Raw genomic sequence first — 26,528 nt, forward strand, 5'->3', positions numbered from 1 at the left:
TTGTTAATACCGATTCATTCCAATCGCATTCCTTAAGCTATATATACTATATATATATATATTCCTAGAGCCAGACCCGCGCATTGTTAAAAGACTTGATTATATTTAAGCATTAATACATAAATGAAACCTAAAGTAAATTAAAATGTATTTATTGTTCATCGACCGTCTATGCCCCAAAGTGCTGTAAAGTTATTGAAACCACAAAATACTTAGGTAACCATATGATATATATCAAAATATATATGTACCTTGTACAATAACAGAACAAAATTCGATTTATCGCGGGATTGGAAGGGGGATCGGAACGTTTAGAAAAAACACACCACACATCGTTTGTAAATAAATTGCAATTTCCTATCAAGAAATGTATTTAATAATATTGCATTAGATTGAAAAACAAATTTAGAATATACAGCTACACGAAATCAGGGAAAGTAGAGCGCCCTAAAGATACGACAAATAAATCTTAGTGGCTACAGTTTTTGCAAAAATTAGTTTTAAACCGAACATTAAATAGTACTAGCTTAGAATGACGAATCTGCGAGTGCACTAAATAAGGTAATGTGTGCTGTGCCTGCCTGCCTGTCCTATGGATTAGTGTACTCTCTGCCTACTCTCAGCCGGTTAGCACGATCCGTAAACGCCTAAAGCAAAGTGTTAGCAGCTAGTGTTTATTTTACAATTACCATTACGACCCCGCGTTACCGTGTGCCCCAGGCCCCGCTCCCTGACCCTGGCACTTAGTCCGGCCGATAGATGGGCGTTTTGGGTATAAATTCAATTAAAATAACATACTCCATCATGGAATTGGAATCACATTGTTGCTTATGCAGTCGCCAGTGCAGGCCCAGCTTATGATATAGATGATTATTCTCCCATTCGAACAGCTTGTCCAGTGTGAGTTGTGTCTGCAGGGGATTATGTCGTTGGGATTACAAGATCTTGACAGGATATTCAGAGTAATCTTACGCGTTTGCTAAGACAGATGACGGGCCAGAGGGAGCAGCCGAGCGTGCAGCAGCAGCAGACGCAGCCGCAAAAGAGCCACTTGACGTTGACGGGCAGGGATTTCTTCAGCACTCCATTGATCCGGCCCACCGTCGCCTTGAACTCCTCGGGAGCCACGCGGGACAGCAGACCGCAGGGGAACTCCGCGTTGAAGCGGTTGCTCAGGCCAAATCTGTGAATGTGCATGGGAGGAGAGCCGGATTAGTATGGGTAATTGGCGTGCAGTGCAATTATTCTGCACTGACTCATCTCTTATGCAACCTGCCTGTGTAATTGACAGCTGGGCAACAACGCCACCTTCCCGAAAATGGGGTCAAGCGGTATCAATGGCAAAGTAGGGCCTATGTCGAAATTAGGTGAGGCTAACCTTGAACTACATTTTAGCTATGTGCAGACAGCTATTGTAATCGATTCTAACAAAACACCTAGCTACAGTTGGAATGGTCCTAGTCTATTTGAACATTTTGAGGTGTTTTATATTTGAATTTTCTTAATGGCATCCATGACCTACAGTTTAATGCATATTTAAAGAGCTTTTAATGGAAACCTATGAATAACTCAAAAACAATTAGACAATGTTGGCTCAAGCATAAATAACATGTTTAACATTATTTGTAATCAATTCGAGTTACAATTTTCATGTTTTATAACAAATTTGCTTTGAATTTCCTTGTTTTTCGATTACTGCAAGTTTACTTTATGATAATCATTTGGAATTCGAACTTCGTACAAGCTCTATAGGCATTTTGCGGTTTGAAAACAACAATAAGATGATTATTCTGAATATAATTCCCTATTACTATCACTATCGTGTTTCACTATGGTACCATTAGGAGATGGTGCTTGGAAAAAGATTATCTGCTTTTTAAAAGACTTTATGATTCACCATCGACACATGCAAACTGCATATAGTGCTGTTGTCTTTCGGAATGCGGTTGTACTGCCCGGGCTGCTCTATCTATCTGGATTCCCCCGCGAAAGTCTTATCGCTTGTTTACTGCCCCCAATCCGGAGGCCCACTTACACCGTCATGTTGCCCGCGCCGCGGATTATGATGGGCTCCTGGACGGGGGCCACCGTTTGGTCCTGGAAGTGCTCCAGATCGTCCAGCTGCTCATCCTCGTAGATGGCGTCAAAGTCGGAGAAGGACATGGTATTGTGTGTGGCTGGTTGTGCGTGACTCGAGAGACTGATGCGGCGTTGAAACGGATGACGAGGTGGCCAGGGGGAACAGAGAAGAGCAGCGGGCGCTCCAGCTGTGCCGTGTAGGAGGTCAAAACATGTTGCCGTCTGCCCTCGCTGGCGGGGATTGAGTGGAGTTCCTCTTGGAGCCGGAGCTGGAGCTGTCTTTCACTCAACAGATTGACGGGGCTGCCGCTTCCGCCATAAAATGTTCGACGTCGTCGTCGTCAGCGTTTCCCAGCGATGTGGTTATGACGTCTGGCTTCCTCTGTTGACGCAAATGCGTGGGTGGCGCGGGCGGTTGGCGGGGGGTGGTGTTGGGGTGGCATTCAAAATAAAGTGCATATTAAAAAATAATAAATGCAGCGAGTGTGAGTGTGTGCGCGGCGGCGCTTTACAACACTGGCCGCTGACTGTTGTTGTTGCTTTTCCCCTGCGATGGAGTGACTGCATTCCAAAAACAAAGAACTGTTTGTTTTTCTTTGTAAGCCACTATAATGGGATTTTCCCACTTAAATAAACAACTTAAGCAACAACAATTACAGGGCAAATGTTTTGTTTTCCGCCGCACACACACAAAAGAGGCACCAAAACACACACGCACGCACCTCTTGCAGCGTATTTCGCAATCACTTTTCTTGCAGGTTAAGTGGTTCTCGTGCCAGCCCGCGCTGTTTCTTTATTTTTTCTGTGTTTTCCGACAGGTTTTTATCACGAACGAGCAGCGCCTACGACTTTAAAACGCTTTCTACGTTTTCTGAATACGAAAAATCGCTGCTGAATTTGTTGTTGCACGACCACGACGAACAGCTGGCCGACCAGGGCTGCCAGACGTTCGCGCAGGTTGCAGCCCCAATTCAAATCGTTATTTATAAAGATTTTTTGCCCTGTTATTAATTTGTACTCATTTATTTAGTGACTAAAAAATAAAATACTATTACTTAAATTATCTACTTACTTTGCAGAGAGTGTGATTGCACGACCTCTGCGAACAGCTGGCTGACCAGGGTTGCCAGCCCTTTTGCGTTTTTAAATCCTTTAATTGCCATGGGTATATTATTGATTTATTAATTATCTATATAAATAAATTACTTTTATGTATAAAATACATAGCGCGCCATAAGCTTAAGCCTAAACAAAGAAAAATTCGACAATTGGGCAACTGAAACAACATTGCAATAGCTTAATTTCGAGTGTTATAGGTTAAAAATATAGCTCTAGCGTGAACGAGAAGGCATATTTGAGATGGTTTTTGGTTTCCAGTTCCAATAGATGGGTGGGTTATCAGGGGATTACTTCTTCTTGGCCGCACTGGGACTGGTGGACTGGAACACCGAGGAGGCGGACATCAGGTTCTCGATGTACTGGCCGAGCACCTGGTTCTCGGAGCGCAGCTTGAGATTCTCCTCCTTGACGGAGTCGACGCGCTGCGACAGGTCGTCCAGGGTGTTCTGCAGCTCCAGGACCTGTGTGATGAGGCGGGCCTTCTCCTCCCGGTCGTCCTGGGCCAATTCCATGGCCTCCAGCGAATTGTGCGAGGAGTCCGGCGTGGAACTCCGGTTGGTGAAGGAGGAGCGCAGCGAGTCCATGGACCTGCCACTGGGCATGCGGCCCGTCGTCGCAGGTTCATCCTCCTGAATAACCACTGTTTGTTTGTTTTTTTTTGGGAGGAATAACAATTGATAACATCATCGTTTTCGACTCCATCCACTGCCACTGAATTTCACTCACCCTGTGGATCCTCGTCCATGTTGGGAATGCTGTCGTCATTGTTTAACAGGGACATGGCTGGCAGTGTTTAAATATCCTTAATTCTGCTTAAAACTTATATTCAATTAGTTTTGGCGAAATTTCTCTTAAAAATTGACACGAAAAAAAGAAACCACCACTGCGGAGTTAGGCAACACTGCTTGCGGGCGCTGCCGTTGTTTTTTAGGGGCGGCGCTTTGCAACACTAACGAAGTTTAAAACGAAGAAGAAGCAGCTGCATTTTGTAATCTTAAAACAAATATTTTAAAGAAAGTTGGCTAGAAAGTGGGTTACTCAGCATTTCATAATTATTTTAAACAAGAAACATTTTGCCTTGTAAGTAACGCAGAAAGGCTACCGCCTTTCCCGGGCTTTAAGCTATTTTCCTTGCTATGCTGTTTGGTAAGTTAAAAGGTCTAGGAATCTTCGTAAGGGTTGTAATTTAAGCATTTTAAGCTTATATTTGAAACTTGTTCAAGGCAGACTCTAGCCCCCGCCAAAAGCCACCATTTGTTACCTTTGTACTTCCGCCTTTTCAAAATAACCGACATCAGGCGCACACAAATCGGCGACCAGAGTTGCCACCTGAGCCGTTCGATCAGAGAAATTAAAATACACACATCGCATTCACATGCTTTTGCAGTTTTTAATATTGCTGGACTTCCGTTTTGGAAGGAGTGCGGATTTCCCCGAGCGCCGATTCAATTAGTTCAGCCTGCGAGCCTGGTGAAAAGTGTGTGGGAATTGTTTAGTTTTCCGGCACATGCCAGTGAGCATTCGCCTTTGCCCACAAATATACGAGGTCGAACGAGCACCCTCGTATACAACAAATCGGTTTAATCAAACGGCTAAAGCAGGTAAGCGTATTGACACCATCCCACATTTTGACACTCGCGACCTGACATCCCGCGGCTCTGTCATTTCAGCCGTGTCCTGCAAGCGGACAGCATCTGCATATCCACTTTATCCTGGTTTCCGCCTCCTCCGAGGCTGTACATATTCTTTTGCTCCGCGGACAAAGGGGCACTTCTTGAGGGTAAGTCAACAGTTGGATTCTGGTAATTGGAGGTCCAGGCTTTCGGAAAATGGAAAATCCACAGCCATTGGCCCTAAGACTTCGGACATTCCTGCCCGAGTTCATCTGCGAAGCAAGATAAGAGGTTTACAACGTTCTGGTGACATTGGTTTGGCCACTACGTAACATTGGTGGTCAGATCGGATCGGGGTCCGCCATGAGGGGTCGGCTAAAGTGTCATTGTCAGGTTTAGCCCTTAGGGGCTATAAATAGGGTCAGGTCATTTCTTGAGATAACATAAATCTTCGGGCAGCATAACTAAAAATGGTATCAAAATTTCAATATGCAATAGTGTGACCGTAGGCGGGCAACGGCATTTCGCCGAATGGCCGCGGGGGAATTGTCAAAAAGGGGGAGATACGTCATAAAACAGATCTAGCAATAAAAGTAAATCATTTAAGTTTATAAAATAATACAATTTAGATTATATTTATTTCGATTTTTGGTCGGTAAAATGTTTTGCTTGTCATAAACATCATACAAAGCTGCACAGAACTGGTACCTGCTGTGTTTTCTAGAACCCTAAGCTATAACGCCTTTAAAAATAGTTTATGAAACCACTTGAAAACCCTAAACTAAATCACCTTCAACACCTTTTCAGGTAAACATCGCACCAAAATAACCGTAAATATTTAAAATTCGCCTGCCTACGCATTAAATAATACCAGCATTTGGTATTTAATCAAACCAAGAAATACACACGAGACGCGCGAAAACAATAACTTTAATTCGAAAACTTTAAAATCAGTGCTATTTCAAAAAATGCAAAAACTGGCTGTCAAAAGGCAGAAAATAAATCACAATCGAAGCGATAAGGCAACTGACAAATCGTAAGAACACCTGAGTGATAGAGGGGAAAACAAAAAAAATACTAACCCCAGTGCACAGTGTAAAATGCCAAAAACTTTTGTGCGCCTCAACGTACAAAAATTGTAAAGACGCGAAAACACGGTAGAGAATATAAATTCTCGGTTTCCGTTTTGAAAATAGAATTACTAATAGGATACATAGTAAGTTTGGAAAACCGAAATGCTGCCCCTCACGTTGGCCAACGCGGAGGTCAAGCAGCTGCAGCGCGAGCTGTCCATTTCGGTGTCGCCCGCGAGTGGCGGAGCAACTGCAGCCGCTGGCCACAATGGAGGCGTCTCCGTGTCCGGCGGAAACGCCAGCAGCCTGCTCACACTGGCGCCGCGCAAGGAGGAGCTGCGCTTCCTGCCCCTCGCCTCCATGGGCGCCAACAAGACCTGCAACATCACCATCAGCAATGTCCATGCTCCCATGAAATCCAAACTGACGGCGGTGAACATTGTGCCAAATAATTTAAAGCCCGCCGGAGGAGGAGGAGGAGCAGCAGCATCTTCGAGTGTGGCAGGAGGACCTGCTCCCCTGTTCCAGCTAGTCCCCTCGGCCACCAATCCCAGCCAGCCTTTGGTGGCCATTCTGGCACCCAATCGCAAGACCCCGCTGCTCGGAGGAACCTCAGCCAATCCCCAGCCAGTGGTGATTCGCTCGGGGACACCCTTGAACAAAAACAGCCTGACCATACACAGCAATGGCATGGCCACCATGACGCCCCTGGCAGCAGGAGCAGCACCAGCAGCAGGATCAGGATCAGCGGCTGCTGGAGCACCGCCTGCAGGAGCACCCTTAACGCTGCTGGCCAAAACAGAGCTTCCACCGAAATTGCAAGCGGGTGAGTAGGGTTCCCCCCTCCCGGGTTACATAAGTTATTCCAAAGTGGGTTTCCCCAAACCAAGAAGAGATCCCCGGATCCGAAGCAATCCGGAAAATGGAAAATGGGCTGCTACTCTGCCGTGTAGCTGTGTGTGCGTGTGTGTGCGAGTTTCTGTGTTTGCGGGGCAATCTTTATAGTTTACTTTCGTTGTTCACAGTGCTCTGCGGGTTTAGTTTTTAGTTGTTGTTCGACCGCTGCACATTTCATAACACCAAAGCAATAGGGTTCGTGTGCGTGTGCCATTTTCCCATTTTCCCATTTTCGGATGTAAGTTCAGCCCCGTGGAGTTCCATTCTGTATGGACGGGGGTGCGAGAGACCAAAGTTTGGGTTGAGAAAATTAAAAAGAACTTGGTACTCTTTTTCCCATATATGCTGGTTTTATCAATAGCCATATGCAAAAGGCGGGGTGCCAGCGAGAAAGAAACAACAATAACCATATACGACGGTGATGATGACGATCAGGTTTTTGCAGCTGCAATAAGAGGAGAAGATTTTCGGATAGGCGGGGGGTTCAGTGGAGGATCGCTTTGGATCGGCTCGTATTGGATCGCCTTCGGGTGACTAATTAAAGAAAAGTCATTGCTAATTTGGATCTCTCTGTGTTCTCTCGTTTTTTTATGCTTTTTTCTTCGGTTTTCCACTGACAGCACCTGTCCAGGTGCCCAGCTCGACGGGTCCGGCGCAAATCTCCCTGCTGGCCAATCCCCTCAAGCCACGTGCTCCACTCATACTCAGCAAGGTGGCGGTGGACAAGCTGCGTCTAAAGTTCAACCAGGTGAAGAACAACCCGAATTCCCTGGTTCTCCACAAGGCCAACAATGTGAAGAAGCTGGTGTCCATGGCGAACAGCGGTGGCGAGGATAAGACCAGGACCTCGCAGACTAACAACAACAACAATAACAATACTCCTGGCCAGCTTAAGCCGACTATTCCGGTTAAAGCCATGCCCATAGCTGCGGAGGAGCTGCCCACCAACAACAACATGAGCCTGATTAAGGCCAAACCGGTGGCCATGAAGGCAGTGCCGCTGCCCAGCCAAGATATGCCCCCGCGACAGGCAGTGGCAAAGGCCACCACACCCATGGAGGAGGAGATGGTCAAGCCCGCCCTCAAACCCACTCCCAAACCTACTCCTAAAGCCACTCTTAAACCCACTCCCAAGCCCGTGGAGATATCGCTAAACGGTCCAACCAAGGAGACCAAGGAGCCTGTTCAGTTGCAGAAACCTGAGAAAAAGGAAGCTCCTGCACCCCAACCAGCTGTGGCCAAGGAAGTCCCACAATCCCAGCCAGCCGTGGCTAAGGTACCGCCACTAACCCAGCCAGCCGTGGCTAAGGACCTGCCACCATCCCAGCCAGCTGTGCCCAAGGAATCGCCCAAGCTGCAGCGCTCCAAGTCCTTTGTGGCCAACAAGCCCGCTTCTCCAGTGGCCAACAACGAGCGACGCCACTCGGTGGCCATTATGGCCAAGGAGGTGGATGTGATTGAGCAGCCCAGTGCTCCCATCGAGACCATTACCATAGAAGATGACGATGAGAGCGAGGAGGAGGAGCAGCTGAAACAGCAGGAACAGCAGCTGAAACAGCAGGAACAGCAGCAAAAGGAGAAGGCCAAGCAGAAAGAGATCATAATGCCCATTCTGCCCGCAGGGATAACCATTTCCACCACCAGCAGATCAGCTGCCAAGCCGAAACCCGTGAGAAAGGACTCGTCCGTGACGACAATCTCCTCCCGTACCAGCGGTAGTTCGTCCAACAGCAGCGATGTGGAGGAGATCAGCCATCCGGCCATGAGAATCGAGGAAGAGCTGAGTCTACGGCCGGGGATAAGCATCATCAAGGCGGAATCCCTGCCGCTGACCAAGGAGGACTTTGAGCGCTCGCTGCGCTGCGATGAGCAGGTGCCCCGCACTCCTCCCAAGTCGTCCTCTTCAGCCTCCTCCAGCGGCTCTAATGCTTCGGACACGTCATCGCCTCCTAAAATTGCCGACCCATTGCCATCTCGTCCTTCCGTTAAGAATGGCAAGAACTCCTACGACCATGAGGTGGTTCCTGGCGCCAAGGCCAGTTCCCTTAAGAAGAACATGATGCAGAACCTGGGCATGCTGAAGTGGCGCGGCCAGCAGCCGGCCAACTTGCAGAACTCCACGATCCGTTTCGAGCTGAATCACTTCAACCTGCTCCAGATAAACGAGCGCTGTCAGCCACGCCAGGGGCCAGCTGCTTACTTCGAGAGGGCATTGTACGATCGTCCAGGCAGAAGGCCCTCGGGAAGCATCCATCCACTGCTGTACCTGTGCCAGCGTTGCAACTGCCACGGACCAGCCGCCGACTTTCTGGCACCACGTGAGTAATGAATAATGAATGAGTAATGATTTTTAAACACAATCTTCATCATATGTTCTTTTATCCCTTAGATTACTGCTCTGTGGGCTGTGTGCGCCGCGCCCAGAAACGTCGCCTGCCGCAGAACAACCAAAAGGATAGCAAGATGAGTCGCACCCAAGTGGAGCAGACAGCTGGAGCTGCGCCAGAACAGAAGCCTCAGGTCAACAACTACAAAAGCCAATCGAAGTCTCTGGCTACCATGCAGGAGGAGCTGCAGCGGCGTTATAAGGAAAAGCCCCGCAAGCCCTTCCGCTGGAGCGAGTACCTCAAGACCAAGGGCAAGGATGTGGCAGCGCCCATCCACCTGTTCCTCAACCCGTTTCCCATCAGCCCCAACTGTTTCGAGCGCGGCATGAAGCTGGAGGCCATCGATCCGGAGAACTGTTCGCTGTTCTGCGTGTGCAGCATCGTGGAGGTGCGGGGCTATCGGCTGAAGCTCAGCTTCGATGGCTACTCCTCCATGTACGACTTCTGGGTGAATGCCGACTCGCAGGACATATTTCCGCCCGGCTGGTGCGATGAGACGGCGCGAGTTCTGCAGGCGCCCAAGGACTACAACTCGGAGCGCTTCAGCTGGAGTCGCTATTTGGTTAAGACTGGCGGAAAGGCGGCGCCGCGGGTGCTTTTCGCCCACCTAAACATGCAGTCACAGACTGGAGTTCGCAACGGGTTCGCCGTGGGCATGCATCTGGAGGCGGAGGACCTGAACGACACGGGGAAGATCTGCGTGGCCACCGTGACGGATATTCTGGACGAGCGCATTCGCGTCCACTTCGATGGCTGGGACGATTGCTACGACCTGTGGGTCCACGTCAGCTCACCGTACATCCATCCCTGCGGCTGGCACGAGGGTCGCCAGCAGTTGATCGTTCCGCCGGAGCGCCAGAAGTCGGCCTTCAATTGGGATGACTACATATCAGAGGTCGGTGGAACGGCTGCCTCGAAGGAGCTGTTCAATCCGCGCCAGCCTATGGAGTACCAGGCCCGCATGAAGCTGGAGGTGGTGGACCAGCGCAATCCCTGCCTGATTCGCCCGGCCACAGTGGTGACGCGGAAGGGCTACCGCGTTCAACTCCACCTGGACTGCTGGCCAACGGAGTACTACTTCTGGCTGGAGGACGACAGTCCGGATCTGCATCCCATCGGCTGGTGCGAGGCCACCTCGCACGACCTCGAGACTCCGCCTGGCTATCTGCAGGCCAAGCCCGTGATGCCCTGCGACGTGGAGGGATGTCGGGGCTATGGCAACGCCAAGCGCCTCAACCTCAATGTGCACGCACTGCGGGATTGCTGCCCGTATGCGCCGGAGAATTGGCGTCAGTGGCGCTCCAAGACGGTGAAGCCGCCGCGCGTACCGCCCGAGCAGATCAGGCGGGGATGGGCGAAGAAACCAAAGCGAGCCAGTTCGGAAGCCAAGCAGCATGCCATTAAGGAAGAGGTCCAGGCGGAGAATGCCCGGCAAAAGCCCGAAGTAAAGGCGGAAGCCAAGCGAAAGACGACACCGCCACGTCAGGAGAAGGTTGTGAAAAAGCAAAAGAAGGATGCGGAGCAGATGCCCGATGAGCGCTCCCTGGCCATAGCCAAGTCCTTGGTGAAGGACTACGGACCACAGTTCCTGCAAAACTATCGCCTCTGGCAACAGAACAGCGCCTTCGACATGGACCAGGTGCGCACGAATCCGCTGCACTGGACCAGCTGGGATGTGTACGAGTTCATAGAGCGCGCCCTGAACTCCGTGGACATTGCCCGGTCGATCTTCGAACAGGACATCGACGGCCGGGCGCTGCTGATGCTGGGGCGCAGCGAACTGGACAAGTACCTGAAGCTCAAGGTGGGCCCGGCCGTGAAGCTCTACTCCCTGATCGTCAACCTGCGCATCGCGGTGGTCTGCAAGTTTGAGACCAGCACCAGTGGACTGGCGATCAATGGGGATGCGGCGACACAGAGGGAGAAGAAAAAGAAGGATGAGCCACTTCCTGCCCAGAAGCAGGAGCCGCCCCCGAGCAATGGCTACAAGGTGGAGCACGAACGGGAGCTCTCCGAGAGCGGCGACGATGAGGACGTGGTGCTGGACAGCGATGACTTCCTCAGCGTCAAGCCAAGCAGCCTGGTGATTGACGAGGACGCCGATGCCGATGGCGGTGGCGATGGCGATGTGGTGATGGTGCCGCTGGAAGTGCGCATGCCCATGAGCACGGCTTCCTATGGTGCCAGGTTCCAGGCAACCAGCTTCCGTTAATTGATTTGTAAGATTATTTTGTTGCACCGGCCTCGGCCCAAGTCGGGTATTAATATTATCTATAGTATTTATTCTATAAGCCGATCCGAATTCGATTATGTTTGTTTTCTCCTTATCATTCAATAAATGATCCCCCTAGACATGTAATCCCGCCCACGAAGTTTACTTCTTATATACCGATGAATCGGAGCCTCTTTCGTGCGTCTCGAAATCCTCCTCGGGCAGGACTATGGAGCCATCAATCTCGAAGAGGACATTTTCGAACATTTGGGTCACCTCCACGAAAACCTGGAAATGTTCCATGTTGTCGTAGCGCAGGTTGTTCACCTCCTGGTAGTTCTTCAGGGCCTCCAACAGCTCGTGATCCGTAAGGACTTCCTCTTTTTTGAGGATTATCATCAGAGCCTTGAGCTCTTTAACATTTAACTTGAGGAACGACTTGTCCTTGGTGACTTGGGTGGCTATGGGCAGGATTTTCTAGAGGGGATTTGCTGTAATGGTAATAAATTTAACACAGAGATTTATGCCTTTCTTACCTTCGCCACCAGATCCATCAACGCCGGGTGGTTGTGCTCACTGGCCAGATGGAAGACCTGCAGCACCACCTCCATGGGCCAATCCTGGTGAGCCAATTTGTCAATGTAGCAGTCTATGAAGTCCAGCATCTTGTACTTCTCGGCCAGGAGCATGAGGTCACCACACATGTCGATGGTGACCGCGTTGCACACCTCATACGTGTAGATATAGAGGAGCAGGGCTTCGTAGGCGGTGGGCGAGGCATCCTCCACGGTGATAACTCCTTTGTTCTTCTGGAACTCGGGATCCCTGATGAGCCGCTCGAATTCCTCGGAGGCGGAGACCAGCATCACCTGGTGGCACTTGAAGGTGCGCTGGCAGCGCTTGCCCTTACCCGTCTTATCCGGATACCAGACATGCAGCTCGCAGTCCGACTTTTGGCCATTGCGGAGCAGATCCAGGCGACGTAGTTTGCAGTTCATAGTGACTGGGGATTTTTTAGGAGCTGTCTCCAGACACACATAGCACAGAATTTGGAATACAAAATTGGGGTTTCCCTGGCAGGAATGTCAGACTCTGGGGAAGAGGGCCCCGGCGGCAAACGCCAGGGAAGCACCAGGGACAAGAGTCCTCCGGCGAGCATCGACTGGGAGGACGAGGAGGTAGCCGAGCCGAGGGACACGCTTGAGGATTTGGTGGCCCACTCTCCGGAAAAAGGGAGCAACCTGACGGAGAGGAACACGGTTCAGGACTCGGTGGACCATTCTTCCGGAAAAGGAAGCGCTGTAACGGCAAGGAACACAGTCCAGGATTCGATAGACCAGTCTTCGGGGAAAAGTAGCACCTCAAGGGAGAGGAGCACTGTCCAGGATTCGGTGGACCATTCGTCGGGAAAAGGCAGAACTTTAAAGCCACGGAACACACCATATCCGGGTCAGGATTTGGTTGACCATTCTTCGGAAAGAAGCAGCGCCTCAAAAGGGACGCCAAGAAGCACGGTTCCGGATTCGGTAGACCACTCTTCCGGAAAAAGTAGCACCTCAAGGGAGAGGACGACGGTTGAGGACTCGGTGGACCATTCTTCCGGAAAAGCAAGCACCGTGAGAAGCACAGTCCAGGACTCCGTGGACTATTTCGGGGGGAAAAGTAACGCAGTGACGCCGAGAAATACAGCGCAGGATTCCATCGACTATTCGCCAAAAAAAGGGAGCGCCGTGACGCCGAGGAACACGATCCAGGATTCTATCACCTATACGCCCAGAAAAGGAAGCATACTTAAGACTCCCGAGGATGACAACCGCACCATTCCATCATCCGAGAACAGCAGTCCCGATAGACTGAGCTTGGGAGACTTGCCAGGCCCCCGAACGACCATTGCCTCGAATGTGGAATCGGGAACGGCGTCGGATGACTCTGGGCAAGACAGCAGGAAACCCAGCCGCGATGAGGACATTCGCTCCACGAGCAAGAGCCGGCGATTGGAGTACTTTCGCAGTGGCGCCGATGCCGATTGCCAGGTGCATGTCCTGAGCACCTGCCCCGCACCCGACGATCCGGTGGCCAGTGTGTGCTACAAGAAGTTCGGGTGCCACCGGTTATTCCTGGCCACCGCCTCGGACAAACTGGAGCAGGATGTGTACCAGAACAAGCAGTGGAATGGAGTACTCCAGATCAATGGGGTTTCGCCCGAGAGCGTGGAGATCTTCCTGGAGTTCATATACACCTTCGAGGTGACCTCGCCGCTGGTTCAGCTGAATCTGGTGGGGGATATATTCATCCTGTCCTGCGCCTACAACATGCCTGAGCTCCTGCGGTCCTTTTCCGAGAAGCTAAAGCAACTGGATTGGCCACTGGATGGGATCTTCCCTGCTTTTGACCTGGCTTTCCGACACAACCTCACTGAGCTGGAGAGGATTTGCATGGAGGTGGGTAGGAAATGTGTGTACAAATAAATTTAATAACTGAGTTATATAGAAAATAATGGAGAAAGGCGAGGTTTTGACCAGAGAACGTGGTCTCATGGATCTGCAAATTTACGCCCTGAACTATGTGATCCAGCACTGGTTGGTGGCGGAACTGGTGTCCCAGGATGAGCTCATCAACATATTGAAGCAGTACCAGGAGGTCAACGAGATAACCTTTGCGAACACCCAGAAATTCCCGCATTTTACCAAGATAATCAAGTACTTTCCCAGTGTCCTTTTGGATGCCGAAGGGTTTATAAGCCAGTACTAAGAAAAATACTCTGTTTCTTGGTAATTATAGAAACTTTTTGAAAGAGATGTATTTCAATAAAAAATACCAGTGTCTCCTTTTTTTTCGATTTATTGAATATAGAAAAAAAAAGTTTTCAGGATGCTATATCTTTTTAAATATAACTGACTAAAATGACAGGCAAATTTAAGCGAATATATATTGGTAATGACAAAAACAACAAGGATATAAAAGATTGGATCCAATTCTGGCTGAAAATTAGTTATTCTTAAACAATCATAAATGAAAATAAAACATACATATACACAGGAAAAGTAAGATTACAAAGCATGATAGACACATTTTTGAAAATCAAACAGCCAGAGCTGCCAACCCGTCGCACTTTCGCTTGCGTCACAGCCGAGTGCCCTGCTATCGATACTTTTCGGTATATACCGACCGAGCACACAAACGCGTTATTGCGAGGGCCGCATTGGTACACTGGTGCGCCATTTTCTCGCATAAAGCCGAAAAATTCACACAGTGGCCGAAAGCGAGAAATTGCACAGTGCAAAAAGGTGTTTGGTAATTGGTGAAAAGTTTTGCGCGAACCGTTGAGCGTTTGGAATGTGCCCGCCGCCCGCGCAGCGATGAAAGGCAGCTAATTGCGGCCCCAAAGACGCGCTCTCCACAACAAAACTCGTGCCGTTGGAAACCCGTCGTCGGTTGGATTGGAATCGCCGACTCGATTGTGGAGTATATTGCATCGCATTCGCCGCCAAATAAATGCGAGAAAAGCCGTCAGTGCAGGGCGGGCCAGAAAGATAATGCAAGTGCAGTGATATTAATTGCCTGGCAGCGGCAATCGGCGCATACAGACACGCTCCCAGTGCTCTTTTTTCTCCTCATTTTCCCCCTATGGAGGCGCATGTTTTGTTTTTTCGTGCACTGTACCGTGGGCCCCCGTGTGCGTGTGTGTGTGCGTCGGTGTGCTGTGCGTGTGTGTGTGTGTACACATTTTAGGCGGCAAGGGTGTGAGGCCCTGGCCAGCCGATAGTCCGCGCGCAGCGATGGTTATCGATAGTCGCGATGCACTAACCATTTGTTGTTTGTTTTTTTCCCTCTTCCCTTTTTGTGTTTTTGCAGACTTCTTATGTCTATATAAACAAGCGCACAGCGAGATTCGGTTAAGAAACAGAGGAACAACATAGCCATGGAGGAGATATCCAGCCTAGACTCATTCGGCGCCGATTCCAACGCGCGACCGGAGTCGGCCACACCAAGGCCAGAGGATCAGGAGCAGCAGGATCAGCCAGCTGCGGCCACGGAAACACTAGACACCCCCACTTCCCCGCCCGCTGAGGATGCAGTGGCCCAGGAAAGCGAACCACCGCCACCGGAGGACTCTTCCGCCAAGGAGCCCGAGGACGACTTCGAACAGATCTCCGAGGGCTCTCTAGACGCCGATGACAACCAGTCGCAGGAAAAGGCCGCCAGTCCGCAGGCAGATCCCGTGGAGGCGGAGCAAACCGCCGAAGAGCCACAGGCCGCTGAGGAGCCGCCGGCAGAGGAGGACGAGCAGCAGCCACAAGAAGCCACAGAAGCGGTTAGCGTAGATCCCCAGGAAGAGCAGGAGGAGGCGGAGGAGGAGACAGATGCCCTGCAGGCCACAGCGGAGGAGGAGGAGGCCGCTGCCGCCGAAGCAGAAGCCGATGCGGTGGATGGGGGCCCAGCCTCTCCAGAAGCCATGGATGTGGACGACGGAGAAGGTGAAGGGGATGCAGAGGGAGAAGCCGATCACGAGGCTGATCCTGAAGCAGAAGAGGAGGCAGCTCACGACCGAGAGGCGGCGGACGATGTGGATATGCAGTCTGTGGGCGGAGATTCCCACCTAGCCGATGACGCAGAGCCCCCAGAGGGCCGCGACGAGGTGGACACCAGTCTAGAGGAGCAAGACAATGGCCAAGATGCAGACGAAACGGAAAAAGATGCGCCAGGCGAAGAAGATGACAATCCAGAGGCCGATGCAGATTCGGAACAGGTGGAGGAAGCTGCGGAAGAAGCTGGTGAAGCCGAGCATGGCGATGGTGAGATCTCAAAATGCCTTGTTTATACAATAACTTATCAGCTTACATTACAGACACTGTTGAAAATGTGCTGGAGCCCGAGGAATCGGACGTCTGCCTGATTCCCGATGATCAGGAGACGGAGGTGACTGAGGCCGAAAAGGAACTGGCCCGCGAGAACGCTGAGAAGGCCGCCGAAGAGGAGGAGGCCGAGGAGCGGCAGGCCAAGACGCCTGATAACGATGGGAAGTCCCTGGCGGATGCTGCCGTTGATACAGAAGACGGTAGTGCCGCTGTTACGGACCCCACCGACGAATCCCCGTCGACACCGAATGGTATGTTTGCCTCACCTACACTTCAAATGTCCCTTCCCACATCTACTCTATCCATTTTGCCTACAGATGCTCAAGCTGGAGCTAAGGCGGCGGCAACAGATATTGCCGAAGGTGAGCAGATTGGGGTTACCTATGGACGAACGTCACTAACATTTGCTTTATGCTTTATTTAATAAGTAAATGCTTCAATTTGTGATACTCAAATTATTGCTTTTGCTTCTAATTTTGCTGTATTCTTTTTCGATTTGAAAATTCTTATAAATCATTTGCTCTTGGCATGGGCTTTATATTTTACGCTGATCAGTAAAAATTATTGAATATAATTCAACTTTAGATTCTTAATTTTACGGCTTAATCTCAAAATTCGGACAACAATATTATTTGCTACCACTTACTTAAATTTATATGAGCCACCTGTTGATTGTAGAGCAGTTTCGTTCCATCACAATGTTGATAACTAATGAAAATTCACCTCCTCAACAGACGACGGAGCTGATGCAGCTGCCAACGAGGATGAGGCTGGCGGCGATGCTCCGGATGCCGACGAGCCTAACGCTGAGGAATTCTCCAGTGTAGGTGCGGGAGAATCGGGATCAACGCCGAAAATCATCATCAGCTGGATCGTGGGCAGCGTGCAGAAGTGCAAACAGTGCGACAACGAAAAGAACTGTGGCTTCAGGTTCAAGAAACCCGAAGAGTCGGAGGACCAAAATAAAGACAAGGACAAGGGGGAGGAGAATGCAGAGGAGGAGGCGCCTCCGCAAGAGCCTGTTCCCAGCGGCTTCGAGTACATCTGCGACACCGCCTGTGTCAATGCCCTGCTAGACGATCAACCCGGCAAGTACTTTGTGCGCCGCAAAAAGTTCCTGGTCGAGGAGGTGGTTCGGGAAGAGGGCGCCGCCGAGGCAGAGGCCGAGGGCGAAGAAGCTGGAGAGGATGCCAGCGCCGCCAATACGCACGATTGCCTGCAGTGCAAGGAGCAGATGCGGTGCAAGTACTTCATCAAGCAGGACCAAGACTGCTTCTACATCTGCAACGACGACTGTTTCAATCTGCTCAACGCAGAGGAGCCGGAAAAATTCAAGCTGAAGCGCCACTCCATCCGAGTGCGCAACATTGGCGCCACAACGATCCAGCAGCCTCAAAACTCGCCCAGCAAACAGCCCGAGAGCAGCGTGGTGGCCAGGACGCTGGCCGAGGCGGAGACGGCGCGCCTGGACAGGATCGAGAGCTTCAGGAGGCGCTGCTCCGACTGCGAGGCGGAGATCAATACCAACGAGAAGCAGCTCATGTGGGAGACCATGGACTTTTGCAATGAGGTGTGTCTGGGCAGCTATCAGCGCACGATCGGCTCCACCTGCGTGACGTGCAAACAGGAGGTGAGCTCCACGGCCCTCGGCAAGTACTGCGTGCGATTCGGCTTCGATGTGCGGCAATTCTGCTGCGCTGGGTGCCTGAACACCTTTAAGAAGGGTCTGAAGACCTGCTCCTGTTGCCAGAAGGACATCAGTGGCGGGCAAGAGGGCTTCCTGGCCCCAGTGGGCGATAAGGACCAATTCAAGGACTTCTGTTCGCAAGCCTGCCTGCGGCGCTACGACAGCATGTGCAATCCCCGTCGAAAGCTGCGCACCGATGTGTGTGGCGTTTGCAACAACGAGAAGCCAGTGCGCGTGGAGATGCTGCTGGAGGACAGAGAGCACTACTTCTGCTCGAATCCCTGCTTCTCGGCCTTTAAGTTTGTGAGCAACGTGAACGCCGACCCGTGCGCCATGTGCTCCAAGTACTTTGAGCGGCGGAGCGCCGAGGCCTACACCATCTACAACGAACAGCAGTCACCGAAGGTCTTCTGCTCGCGCGTCTGCATCAACGTCTACATCATCGTCAACCGGCACATTGTGTCCTGCCAGTGGTGCAAGGTGAAGAAGTACAACTTTGACATGATTTACCAGGTGGGCGGACAGCAGGACCAGGAGACGCTCACCTGCTCCATCAACTGTCTGACCATGCACGGCGTAAGCTGCAACATATCCGCCCGAGCGGTGACCAAGTGCGACAATTGCTCGAACTTCAATACGCCGCAATATCACTTGACCATGTCGGACGCTTCCATGCGCAACTTCTGCACCTACCAGTGTGTAATGCAGTTCCAAAATCAGTTCTCCCGCGCCCCCCTCACCCTGGACAGCGATCTGCCGCCCAGCAGTAGTGCCGCCAGCAGCTCCAAGTCGCTTCAGCAGAGCCCCTCCGCGCGGGGCAACAAGAATGCGGCACCCTTCCCCACGGGCCTGCCCAAGCGCGTCAAGCTGAAGCTCTCCCAGCAGGTGAGTCAAGTTCAAGATATCCAGGGGCATAGAGTTCAGATGTGGGTCAACAAAAAGCAATTTATAGATGGAAAATTTCAGGGTACCCAGTTATTCTGAGACGATAAAAGTGTTGTAGGAATTTGTGATTGGCCGTTAAGTTTTATAATTATATTTTTCATCGGTAATTACGGTCTTAAATTATAAAAAAGAAAAGAAATCTTTAAGATATTGTCCTTATAATGATTTAAGATAGGGTTTTTTGAGATATTCACTTCCTGAAACTTCTGACAAATGGAACAGCTGATAAGCACAAGTTTAGGGAACACCCTGAATATGATCTCCAGAATTTTTAATGTTACCATGCAGTTAGTGTTGCAATTCCAAGTAGAATCCGTAATGCCAAAATGACAAAATAAATATTACAACACTAGGGTTGGCTATTCTTCGAAAAAAAGTTTGGCTTTCGAACTAGAAGTTTCAAGTTTAACCATAATTTCATTCAATGCTAGCTAGAAAAGAATCAAGAGTGAGCTCTAAGCCACTTATTTTTATAACTACATATACTAATTTGCCTTCTCTTATTTACTTACAGGCTGGAAAGAATGTTGGACCTGGGGCCAAGAAAGTGGGATCCGGTACCATGCTACCGGTTATATCCACGGTTCAATCGCTCGCCAGCGGCGAAACAGAGGCCCGGATTGGCAATGTGACTGTGCGGCGCAAGCGCGGACGTCCCCGGGAATCGGGAGCATCGCCTCCACCGCTCGCAATGTCGTCGGCCCACGCGCCTAATCCTCGAGGAAGACCCCGCAAGCATGTGGACTACTCTGTACGGTCTCCCTCACCCGTTCAAACGCCCAACTCCCACTTGGCGATCGGCGGCAGGCGAAATACCACCACCACGATGGACTTTGGCCCGGCCACCGTGTCCGAGACCAAGATCATCACAGTGCCACCATATCCCAAGGCCGTACGAAACGTGAACATTAGCTGTAAGCCCTTGACCGTGTCCACGGGCGAGCAGTGCACCCCGGATGTGCGCGATTGCGCCACCCAGACGGAAAAGGACTACTCCAACAAGGTGCTCATCCCGGTTCCGGTGCCCATCTTCCTGCCGCAACCCATGTACATGTACTCGTTGCCGTTCCCAGTGCCCGTTCCCATTCCGCTTCCAATCCCAGTGCCCATCTTCATACCCACCACACGCAACACTTCACAAGGCATTCTCAAGGAGATCAAGAAGATACAGGACAAGATGCCGGAGGATCCGCTGGAGGCGGAGTTGCTCATGATGGCCGAGATGGTGGCCGAGGAGAAGCACGAATCGGACTCGGACTCGGACAACGAGATCAAGCCGGATCCGGGACTGGTCACGCTGCAGTACCAGAACAGCCTCGAGTCCGTCGCCCAGCAGCAGCAGCAGCAACAGGTGGTGGACGTCAGTGGAGCCGGGCACAATCCATATGGCGACGACATGCTGCAGATCGCCCTCAAGATGGCCACCGGCGATTATGACAATCATCACCAGACCTCGACGGTGGACCTGGAAACGTCGATGACGGCGAATACGATTAGCAGCCAGTCGCCGATGGGCCACGACGGCATGGGTCAGATGGGAGTGCATCACCTGGACCAGCAGCATCATATGCTCGATGCCACGCAGCGGTGAGACCAGAAAGAGGCTTATCTATGTATTAACTTAACTAATTGAAATATTTCACTTTCAGAACCCCGCGAGGTCGCAAGCGAGGCGTTGGCGCAGTCATGGATTCGCCCAACCGCAATAGCCGCTCGCCGGTGAAGAGGCAACGTGGCAGCGAAATGGACCACTCGGCCCTTCAGCAGCAATCGCAGCAGGCTCAGCAGCCGCAGGAGAAGCCCGACGCCCAGATGTTCCTGAAGTACACCTTTGGTGTGAACGCTTGGAAGCAGTGGGTGATGACGAAGAACGCGGACATTGAGAAGAGCTCGATGCGTCGACGACCCTTCAAAACGGAGCTGCTCCAGATGACCGCCGACGAGCTGAACTACTCGCTCTGTCTTTTCGTCAAGGAGGTGCGCAAGCCCAATGGCACGGAATATGCGCCGGATACCATCTACTACCTTGTGTTGGGTTAGTTTTTGTTTATTTATCTCCTTGAAACATTCGATTTTATTGAACTCTTTCCGCAGGCATCCAGCAATATCTGTATGTGAACGGACGCATAGACAACATCTTTTATGACCCATACTACGAGCGGTTTACGGAGTGCCTGGACGAGGTGGCGCGCAAGTTCTCCGTGCTGTACAACGATTCGCGTAAGTGAAATCCCCTACAGTTTCCTCATTTTTTCCTAACCATTTATTTCTTCACCTCTTTTTACAGAATACATTGTCACTCGCGTGGAGGAGGAGCACTTGTGGGAGTGCAAGCAACTGGGCGCCCATTCACCACACGTCCTGCTCAGCACGCTCATGTTCTTTAACACAAAGCACTTTAATCTGACGGTAGGTGTTATCCATTCCCAAGCTCTGACTTTGAGTGACATGTGCTGGTTTCCTTTTTTCAGACCGTGGAGGAACACATGCAATTATCCTTCTCGCACATAATGAAGCACTGGAAGCGCTCATCACAGAATTCCAAAGTTCCTGGCTCACGAAACGTGCTCTTACGATTCTATCCACCGCAGGCGGGTCTGGGTAAGCTCGAAACCTAATTAAGAGTAGACAGAAACTTAACTCTTGTGTTTACTTTTGAACAGATGCCAATCCGCGGAAGAAGAAGGTCTACGAGCAGCAGGAGAATGAGGAGAATCCGCTGCGCTGTCCCGTCCGCCTTTACGAATTTTATCTCTCTAAATGGTTAGTTATAAATACTATATTGCAAGTATAAATGATGACTAATGGTTTGCATCAAATCCCCTCAGCCCCGAGAGCGTGAAGACCCGCAACGATGTATTTTATCTGCAGCCCGAGCGCTCCTGCGTGCCCGACTCCCCCGTTTGGTACTCGACGCAAGCCCTGGGGCAGGACGCACTCCAGCGGATGCTGCACCGCGTCAAGATGGTCAAGGAAATCAACATCGCGCTACTGACGACTTAATGTTTAATTAGGCAGTTATATCATTGTGTACGTGCAAGGCTTGTCCTGCAATGACACCCGGAGGACGATTCTTCGGCTTGGTGCTTAGCACGAGTTTGTTTGCGGGCAAAACCAAATAGGGCTAACCTAGGAGCGAGAGTTGTGCTATATTATAAATTGTTTTAAACTTACTTTTACACCTATTTTCGATTGTCTATATTGCTATACCATGATAGCGCCGAGAGAGAGGAGACCTTGTATAAAAATTGTGAACCGATAACCAAGCCCATCTCACTTTCGATTGAATTATAATAATAAACTAGAAACCAGCAATCCACACACGAAACACCCACTCATAAACACACACGCACACATGTAGACACCCCGAGACATCTTCATTAGATTAGGATCGTAAGCCAGAACCCCCACGCATCTTTAGTCATTACTTAGATTGTTTAGGCGATAAGGCAATAAGGATGTGCCCCGACCGACCGGATAAGTGCATGTATGTATGTACATAGATCGACGATAGATGACAGATGACCGGTGACCACACAGTGAGTGTACAATGAGAGTTGTACATAGGATGCGAGCCTTAACCATTAGCCGCGCTGTCGTTGTAAGTGTTGAAATGTAAAATGCTGTACTCCTTAACTGCAAGATCGAAGTGCATGTACATGTCTATATATAAATACATACATACTTTCAATGAACCCAGATGGCTTTTATTTCGGCAAGAGATTATAGCAAAATGATAATCATCATATAGATTTATAAAGCCAGTCATGCTGAGCTCCCTGAATCTATGTTTATATTTACAGGAAAACATCTGGAGATTCTGGGTTCTGCTATTATCGTGACCGGAACAAAAACAACCGATCATTTTCACAAGTGTTTCTGTTTATTGACACAAAAGTTATGCGGCACTCTATTTAATACATTTAATTGAGATGGTTAATTGCAACACACTCTTTAACTAGCGTAATACAAAACAGATGGAACTAAAATAAGATAGTGTCGGCCCGAGCACTTGGCTCTCCTGCACAGGCTGTTGCTTGGTCATGTTTTCAGGGCGGGGCATCGTCCTGACTGGTTAGATAATGTCCAGGGCTGAAGGCGCATTCGATGAGGCTCTTTGTTTGATGTCTTTTTTGTATATATATTCACACTGCCGCCGCTCTTTGCTCAGCCGTCATTACCACTCGGCGTCGCCATTCGATTTCTGGAACACGTAGTCCTTGCCCCGCATGTTCATGATGCCATCTTTGAGATAGAATTTCCATTTGTTTCGCGACCTGGTGATCTGCGGAGAAGGTCTATTACAATCTTTGCCAGAGGAATGCATTTTGTCGAACTTACCTTATCATACTGACAAACAATCACATTGTCTGTATCGAACATCTCGGCAGAGTCTTCGTCGGTGACGTCGTCTTCGCTGTTGAGCGGCTCCTCCTCGGCAGCGTCTTCGTGCTCCACATCCTCATCGTCATCCTTGTCCAGATCATCATCGTCATCGTTGTCGATGTTGTCGTCGCTCTCCTCGCTTTCATCCTCATCGGAGGAGTCCAGGGCGCCGTCCAATTGCTTGGAGGCGGCAAGGTTTTCTTATGTGTACAGAAGACAGGGTATTATTGGAAAACCAGAACTAGGATGTATCGCCTTACTCTGGTGATTGGCATTGCTTAGAGCTGCATTGACGTGCTGCTGCAGCACGGACGAGGCCAAAGTGGTGGGCAAGGACATGATGGACGAAATCAGGTGGGCCGTCAGTATCTGGGTCAGCTGATTCTCCTGCAGCGCCGAGGCAGGCACTTGAATGGTGAGCACACGAGATTCCGAACTGGCCGAGCCGGCTGGCGATGGCAGCGTGATCTGTGAAATCCCATAGACAGTTAAGTTTGGATATTCGTTTGTTCCCTCTGTCAACTCACGTTGACGGGCATAATGCGGTTGGGATCCAGCGTGGCCACAATTGGAATGGAGCCCTGACCACTGCTCGTCGCCTGCTGCTGCTTCTGCAGCATCGCTGCCCCTGAGGTGGGATGCAGTGGCGGTGGATTCTGTGAGTTGACTTCCTGCTTGATGGGCACCAGTCCGTTCTTGATCCCGCTGCCCGTGGCCATGCCTGCGGGTGACTTTAACGCCGCCAGCGAGGAGGCGGAGCTGCTGCCGCCGATCTGTGGTTGTGATGTGCCCGCCGAGGCGGCTGCGGCCTTCTTGGCCTTGGCATTGGCTGCCTGTAAGGGATTAGACGATTAATCGGTCTAATTTGTATACATCTTCTGCGGACAGATGGCTTTACCTTGGTGCTCTGCAGTGCGTTTGGATGTGAGGGCGGATGGAGATGAGTGAATTTGTTTTAATGGATTTCGATGATGTGTGAGCGGCGCATTAGTCGATGTTGTTGGTGAGGCGCAGTAGCATTGTTGTGGTTCAAGTTGTAGGGCATAAGGAAGATAAAGCAAGATATCTTAGTCGGAGTGTCTTTGTGGTGAAGTGGTTACATACAACTAGATAACATACGAATATTTATGGGGCTTTAAACGCGGACTTTCGTTATTACTTAGTTTTACCAACAAGGTTTGACATTATTTACTCAAATAAGTAAAGAACAAATGATTAAATGTGAGTTTATGAAACTTAATCCGCGTTATGTTGTTATGATATGAACATATCCGCGAAGAGGCTCGTGCGCTTCTACCTTTGGGTTGTTGGCCACGATGGGCGGTGGGTGGGAGCCATCGCCGGAGTCCGGGCTCAGCTCGACGGCCTTACTGGCCAGCAGCTTGTTGCGCCAGATCTGCTTCATCTCCTGCAGCACCTGCTCGTCGACGCCGTCGTCCAAGAAGGCGTCCCGCACATTTGAGATGACGTCCTCAATCACGGCATGGTACACCTTCAGCTGCGAGCGAAAAGAGGGCGGGTTGGTTAATGTACTATATGTAATTAAATTGGCAATGCACGACTATAATCAGTGGAGGAAATCCGTGTTTGTGTTGATTTAAGCACTCATTATATTATTACTGCTCAACTCCCTGCTAATAATGAGTTACAGTGGGGGCTAAAATAATAGATCTTCGTGGAAGCTTACTAATTTATATGGTTTTGCCAAGTCTAAGAAATAAGTTTTTACTTATCAATACTTAAAGGTTCTAAAGTAATAGGTTTAAAATTAAATAATTTAATAAATCAGTCTGTCGGTTACTGAAATTGAGTTATATTAATATAAGTATTTTTATACTTTATAATGATAAATGAATTACTTTTTTTTACTCAATATGAAGAGTAGAAGCAAAAATAAAAAGGATTTTTGGTAATTAATTTTGTACTTTACCAAAAATATGGTACTGAATCATACCATATTTTCAACTCAAAGTTATTCATATTTAAAATTGCAATGATCATAGAAGATCAACTTAAGTATAAGAATATTAGGTGAACAAGAAGGAATCTTTAACATAAGCTCATCTTATTTGTAAGTTCAATGAGAAAGTAAAATATAAGACAAAGAAATTATACAAATTTAGAACATTTAAGATGCCCTCCATCTTGAAAAGTTATAAAAATGAGTCAAATAAAAGACCTTTTCGTTATCAAGGCTGGCTAGGAGTACAAAAAGTGTACATATAAACGAGCTTTTTGAACCCCCATTAAAATATAAGAGCCGCAGCTGTAATGTATGCAAAACTCGAACGCAATATGTAAATTAATTGTTTGCGAAGAATCTAGGGGTACATAGTATATAGGGAAGCTATGTACTTGGGGAGTGCACATAAGATGTACCGGTATGCAGCGATTACTCCCTAGTACGTAGTTCTGCTTTATCAGTGGGCGATAAGGGGAGGCCCCGACGTGCTGATACTGGCACACGCTGCGCCGAGACCCATTACCGCTAACTATAACCCCCATGGGAGTTCGTACTCCTCTCCGAACATCCAAAACCGCCGAAAAATACAAAGAATGCAAGGCAACGAACGCACCACCACAAACGCAGCCAGACAGACACGCACACGCACTCGCACACACACACACACGCACACACTGCTGAAGTGAAGAGGTTGCAGTTTCGGTATCTCGGATTTCAGTAATATCAGTAGCGGTGGTAAGGCATGGCATGTCGACCAGGTCCAAGGCGAAAGCTTTCACTTTCCCGCGAGGAGGGCGGAGGGACACCTCCGCGGGATGTCCTCCATATGGATGCATTTCATCGCACTGCGTTGACACAGATCGGCGGTCGCAGCGATCCCAAACACTCACCACCGACGTCTGGCACAGGGCCATCTGAACCTTTTTCTCCGCCAGCTTGAGGCTTTTCCGTGCGCTGGCTCGGTAATTGACGTATTCGCTGAATTATAAATGGGCGAAGCGAAGCGAAGAATTAGCGATAGAGATGCGTCCGTGACGGAGTAGGGCGAAGTGTGACCAGCCGCGGGCCGCCTGGAAATGCCTGCTTGTGGCTGCCAGGGCTGGGGAAAATATCGATAGAGCGTAGTAGCTATCGAAATGATCAATAAAGTAAATTAATTTAGCCACCGTCTATTAAGGATTTTAATAGACTTTTCTCTCTATATGCCTGGAATATAAATCGAAATATCTCCATCGAAACTTTTATTATAGACATACCCATTTTTGGCGGGAAAGCCTTCCACGCATTTCCTACAATAGCTAGATATAG

At 49.8% G+C, this 26,528-nt stretch overlaps 7 protein-coding genes across 10 annotated transcripts; 3 read left to right on the forward strand and 4 right to left on the reverse strand.

Moving 5' to 3' along the window:
- Positions 1 to 81: 81 nt before the first annotated feature.
- LOC108024591 (cysteine-rich hydrophobic domain-containing protein 2) lies at positions 82 to 3,028 on the reverse strand. The gene is made up of 4 exons (XM_017094598.3): positions 2,802 to 3,028; positions 2,036 to 2,461; positions 973 to 1,183; positions 82 to 911 (listed from the first exon to the last, which is right to left on the reverse strand). The coding sequence occupies exons 2-4, from the start codon at positions 2,161 to 2,163 to the stop codon at positions 744 to 746; spliced, it is 507 nt and encodes a 168-aa protein (XP_016950087.1). The 5' UTR covers positions 2,164 to 2,461; positions 2,802 to 3,028; the 3' UTR covers positions 82 to 743.
- Positions 3,029 to 3,230: 202 nt separating this feature from the next.
- Positions 3,231 to 4,117, reverse strand: LOC108024405 (short coiled-coil protein B). Its single transcript, XM_017094317.3, has 2 exons — positions 3,925 to 4,117; positions 3,231 to 3,838 (listed from the first exon to the last, which is right to left on the reverse strand). Exons 1-2 carry the CDS (start codon positions 3,977 to 3,979, stop codon positions 3,486 to 3,488), a joined length of 408 nt encoding a protein of 135 aa, XP_016949806.1. The 5' UTR covers positions 3,980 to 4,117; the 3' UTR covers positions 3,231 to 3,485.
- A 436-nt stretch (positions 4,118 to 4,553) lies between these two features.
- LOC108024667 (lethal(3)malignant brain tumor-like protein 3) lies at positions 4,554 to 11,527 on the forward strand. 2 transcript variants are annotated; one of them, XM_017094736.3, is made up of 5 exons: positions 4,554 to 4,799; positions 4,869 to 4,978; positions 5,619 to 6,710; positions 7,402 to 9,099; positions 9,171 to 11,527. In XM_017094736.3, exons 3-5 carry the CDS (start codon positions 6,047 to 6,049, stop codon positions 11,378 to 11,380), a joined length of 4,572 nt encoding a protein of 1,523 aa, XP_016950225.1. In that variant the 5' UTR covers positions 4,554 to 4,799; positions 4,869 to 4,978; positions 5,619 to 6,046; the 3' UTR covers positions 11,381 to 11,527. The 2 variants fall into 2 exon arrangements, with proteins under 2 accessions (XP_016950225.1, XP_050744496.1); XM_050888539.1 differs by lacking the exons at positions 4,554 to 4,799; positions 4,869 to 4,978; positions 5,619 to 6,710 and adding an exon at positions 6,891 to 7,019.
- On the reverse strand, positions 11,423 to 12,442 carry LOC108024669 (uncharacterized). The gene is made up of 2 exons (XM_017094738.3): positions 11,917 to 12,442; positions 11,423 to 11,857 (listed from the first exon to the last, which is right to left on the reverse strand). Exons 1-2 carry the CDS (start codon positions 12,376 to 12,378, stop codon positions 11,543 to 11,545), a joined length of 777 nt encoding a protein of 258 aa, XP_016950227.1. The 5' UTR covers positions 12,379 to 12,442; the 3' UTR covers positions 11,423 to 11,542.
- Positions 12,443 to 12,462: 20 nt separating this feature from the next.
- Positions 12,463 to 14,211, forward strand: LOC108024668 (uncharacterized). The gene is made up of 2 exons (XM_017094737.3): positions 12,463 to 13,821; positions 13,871 to 14,211. The coding sequence occupies exons 1-2, from the start codon at positions 12,463 to 12,465 to the stop codon at positions 14,129 to 14,131; spliced, it is 1,620 nt and encodes a 539-aa protein (XP_016950226.1). The 3' UTR covers positions 14,132 to 14,211.
- Positions 14,212 to 14,568: 357 nt separating this feature from the next.
- Positions 14,569 to 22,566, forward strand: LOC108024559 (zinc finger MYM-type protein 4). 2 transcript variants are annotated; one of them, XM_017094546.3, is made up of 12 exons: positions 14,569 to 14,918; positions 15,236 to 16,176; positions 16,230 to 16,490; positions 16,557 to 16,601; positions 16,974 to 18,811; positions 19,386 to 20,458; positions 20,521 to 20,906; positions 20,966 to 21,091; positions 21,159 to 21,280; positions 21,343 to 21,472; positions 21,535 to 21,634; positions 21,700 to 22,566. In XM_017094546.3, the coding sequence occupies exons 2-12, from the start codon at positions 15,303 to 15,305 to the stop codon at positions 21,872 to 21,874; spliced, it is 5,130 nt and encodes a 1,709-aa protein (XP_016950035.1). In that variant the 5' UTR covers positions 14,569 to 14,918; positions 15,236 to 15,302; the 3' UTR covers positions 21,875 to 22,566. The 2 variants fall into 2 exon arrangements, with proteins under 2 accessions (XP_016950035.1, XP_016950037.1); XM_017094548.3 differs by lacking the exon at positions 16,557 to 16,601.
- A 166-nt stretch (positions 22,567 to 22,732) lies between these two features.
- LOC108024562 (transcription initiation factor IIA subunit 1) lies at positions 22,733 to 26,281 on the reverse strand. 2 transcript variants are annotated; one of them, XM_017094551.3, is made up of 7 exons: positions 26,111 to 26,281; positions 24,555 to 24,755; positions 24,156 to 24,164; positions 23,785 to 24,090; positions 23,518 to 23,725; positions 23,213 to 23,457; positions 22,733 to 23,156 (listed from the first exon to the last, which is right to left on the reverse strand). In XM_017094551.3, the coding sequence occupies exons 1-7, from the start codon at positions 26,132 to 26,134 to the stop codon at positions 23,049 to 23,051; spliced, it is 1,101 nt and encodes a 366-aa protein (XP_016950040.1). In that variant the 5' UTR covers positions 26,135 to 26,281; the 3' UTR covers positions 22,733 to 23,048. The 2 variants fall into 2 exon arrangements, with proteins under 2 accessions (XP_016950040.1, XP_016950041.1); XM_017094552.3 differs by lacking the exon at positions 24,156 to 24,164.
- Between the last annotated feature and the right edge of the window lie 247 nt (positions 26,282 to 26,528).

The sequence above is a fragment of the Drosophila biarmipes genome, chromosome 3R (genome assembly GCF_025231255.1).
Source record: "Drosophila biarmipes strain raj3 chromosome 3R, RU_DBia_V1.1, whole genome shotgun sequence".
Taxonomy (NCBI): Eukaryota; Metazoa; Arthropoda; class Insecta; order Diptera; family Drosophilidae; genus Drosophila; species Drosophila biarmipes.